This window comes from Nerophis ophidion, linkage group LG06 (assembly GCF_033978795.1).
Source record: "Nerophis ophidion isolate RoL-2023_Sa linkage group LG06, RoL_Noph_v1.0, whole genome shotgun sequence".
In the NCBI taxonomy this organism is placed as follows: domain Eukaryota; kingdom Metazoa; phylum Chordata; class Actinopteri; order Syngnathiformes; family Syngnathidae; genus Nerophis; species Nerophis ophidion.
In genome coordinates, this window is record NC_084616.1 from 14981512 (window position 1) to 14983954 (window position 2443).

General features: G+C 42.3%; 1 protein-coding gene across 1 annotated transcript in view; it reads right to left on the reverse strand.

Moving 5' to 3' along the window:
* Positions 1-1897, reverse strand: part of arfgef2 (ADP-ribosylation factor guanine nucleotide-exchange factor 2 (brefeldin A-inhibited)) — a 66407-nt gene extending 64510 nt beyond the window's left edge. Inside the window, exon 1 of the mRNA XM_061902731.1 lies at positions 1545-1897. Coding sequence (XP_061758715.1) covers positions 1545-1689 — 145 coding nt within the window. The 5' untranslated portion in view covers positions 1690-1897. The remainder of the gene's footprint in view (positions 1-1544) is intronic.
* Positions 1898-2443: the final 546 nt, after the last annotated feature.

The window sequence follows — 2443 nt, forward strand, 5'->3', positions numbered from 1 at the left end:
TGAAAAACAGTGCTACGTTCAACACCGTGATTGGTCTGTTTAGCGCAGGGGTAGGGAACCTATGGCTCGCGAGCCATATGTGGCCCTTTTGATGACCGCATCTGGCTCACCGATGAATCGGAGCTGACATTGCATAACACGATAAGTAATGAATAATTCCACTTGTAATCACAGTGTTAAAAATAACGTTCCAAATATAAAATATTCTCATGCATTTTGAATCCGTCCATCCGTTTTGCTACCGCACCTGTTCAAGAAGTTGCGTTAATGGTAAGAAGTTATTTATTTATTATTGATTAGTGTGGGGGTTCTTCAGACCACCAAGCACCGACATAAGAGCCTGTTTCAGGGTTACAATATTGTTTTATTTTTCAATAACTCTCGGTTATTGAAACCAGCATAGCTCGTTTGGTAGAGTGGCCGTGCCAGCAACTTGAGGGTTGCAGGTTCGAGTCCCGATTCCGCCATCCTAGTCACTGCCGTTGTGTCCTTGGGCAAGACACTTTACCCACCTGCTCCCAGTGCCACCCACACTGGTTTAAATGTAACTTAGATATTGGGTTTCACTATGTAAAGCGCTTTGAGTCACTAGAGAAAAGCGCTATATAAATATAATTCACTTCTCAGTTGCTTTCCAGCAATTAAATGATAAATGATAAATGGATTGTACTTGTATAGCACTTTTCTACCTTCAAGGTACTCAAAGCACTTTGACACTACTTCCACATTCACACACACATTCACACACTGATAGAGGGAGCTGCCATGCAAGGCGCTAACCAGCACCCATCAGGAGCAAGGGTGAAGTGTCTTGCTCAGGACACAACGGACGTGACGAGGTTGGTACTAGGTGGGGATTGAACCAGGGACCCTCGGGTTGCGCACGGCCACTCTTCCACCGCGCCACGCCGTCCCCTGTCTTTTTCTCTTTCGTTCTCGCTCGCTTTCTGGCTCCAGCCCCAACCCCGTCTCTCCTCCTGGCTGCTGCTTATAACAGAGCGACAGACGATTAGATAACAAGGCCCAGGTGGGTCAGATTTCGAGGCCGGTTGTGGCACACCCCGGTTCGCTGCAGGCCGGCAGGCCACACCCCCTCCACAGTTAGCTTCTGAATAACAATGTTATTACAAAGAATAAGAGACCTATTGTACTCTAGAAATGTTGGTCTTACTTAAAAATGCACGCGTTTAGTTGTGTTGAGTGTTGAAAAAAATATTATATGGCTTTTATGGAAATACACTTGAAAATATTTGGATTATTGGCTCCCTCAGCCAAAAAGGTTCCCGACCCCTGGTTTAGCGAGTGAGCCTAGCCTGGTAACGCTGGTGTGGAAACAGGGTGAAGTTTATAAGCATTCCGGTAGAAAAAGTAACCTGAATGGCGGCGATGTTACACACTTGAGGAAGGGGAGAGAAATGAATGAGTCGAACACGTCACCGGGCAGCAAAACAGAGGGGGCCATTAGCCGCTAACTGCTAACGTGTGAGGCTAAGGCTGAAAAGGAAGCAGATATGTTTGAAAGAAGGTGAAGGAGAGGCACCGACCTAGCGCCACTTGGCAGGCTTTCCGCAGCTGACTGTGTTGACTTCTCTTCACCTCCCGATCGGAGAGGATCTTCTCCAGCGCCCGGGAGAGAAACATAGTCTTGGTCTTGCTGCTCTCTGCCTTAAAGTCGTCTTCTCCTTGCATGTCTCCTTCGTAAAGTCAGGCTGTCATGTCGCGCCCGGCCTCCCCCCTGCGGAGAAGGGCAGGAATCGACAAAGGCGAGCTAGCTATCGAAACCTTTTTTTATTTATTTTTTTATTTATTTTTATTTTGGGCTAGCTAGGTTCGGGCTAATCTCAGCCGACTGCCGCCATACTGCTGGCTGTCACGTCACGTGATACTCAGCTGGGGGAGGAAGTGACGTCACGGCCACGCCGGTCACGTTTAAAGAAACATCAAAAAGGATCCCGGATAATATTCATGACACATTTGTGCTTTGTTTTAAAGATGTGCTATTTGGATTTGCACTGTATGAAAAAAAAAAAGAACCTCATTATACTATCGGCTGAGTTTTATATTTATAAATGTAAGTTTCTCAATACCCGACCTGTTTTTTTGTGCCTTTAAAAAAGAATTACAACTCTACTTTAAAACAGTTTCTACCTGTAACAACCAAAACGCTGTCAAAACTATGATGCTGTGTTCCAAATTTGGATTATTTACGGGACTTTATAAATATATATATATATATATATATATATATATATATATATATATATATATATATATATATATATATATATATATATATATATATATTTATAAAGTATATATATATATATATATATATATATTTATGTATATTTGTACACATGTATATGTGTACAATATATATATTGTACATATACACACATATATATATACACACACAAACAAACACACATATATATATATATAT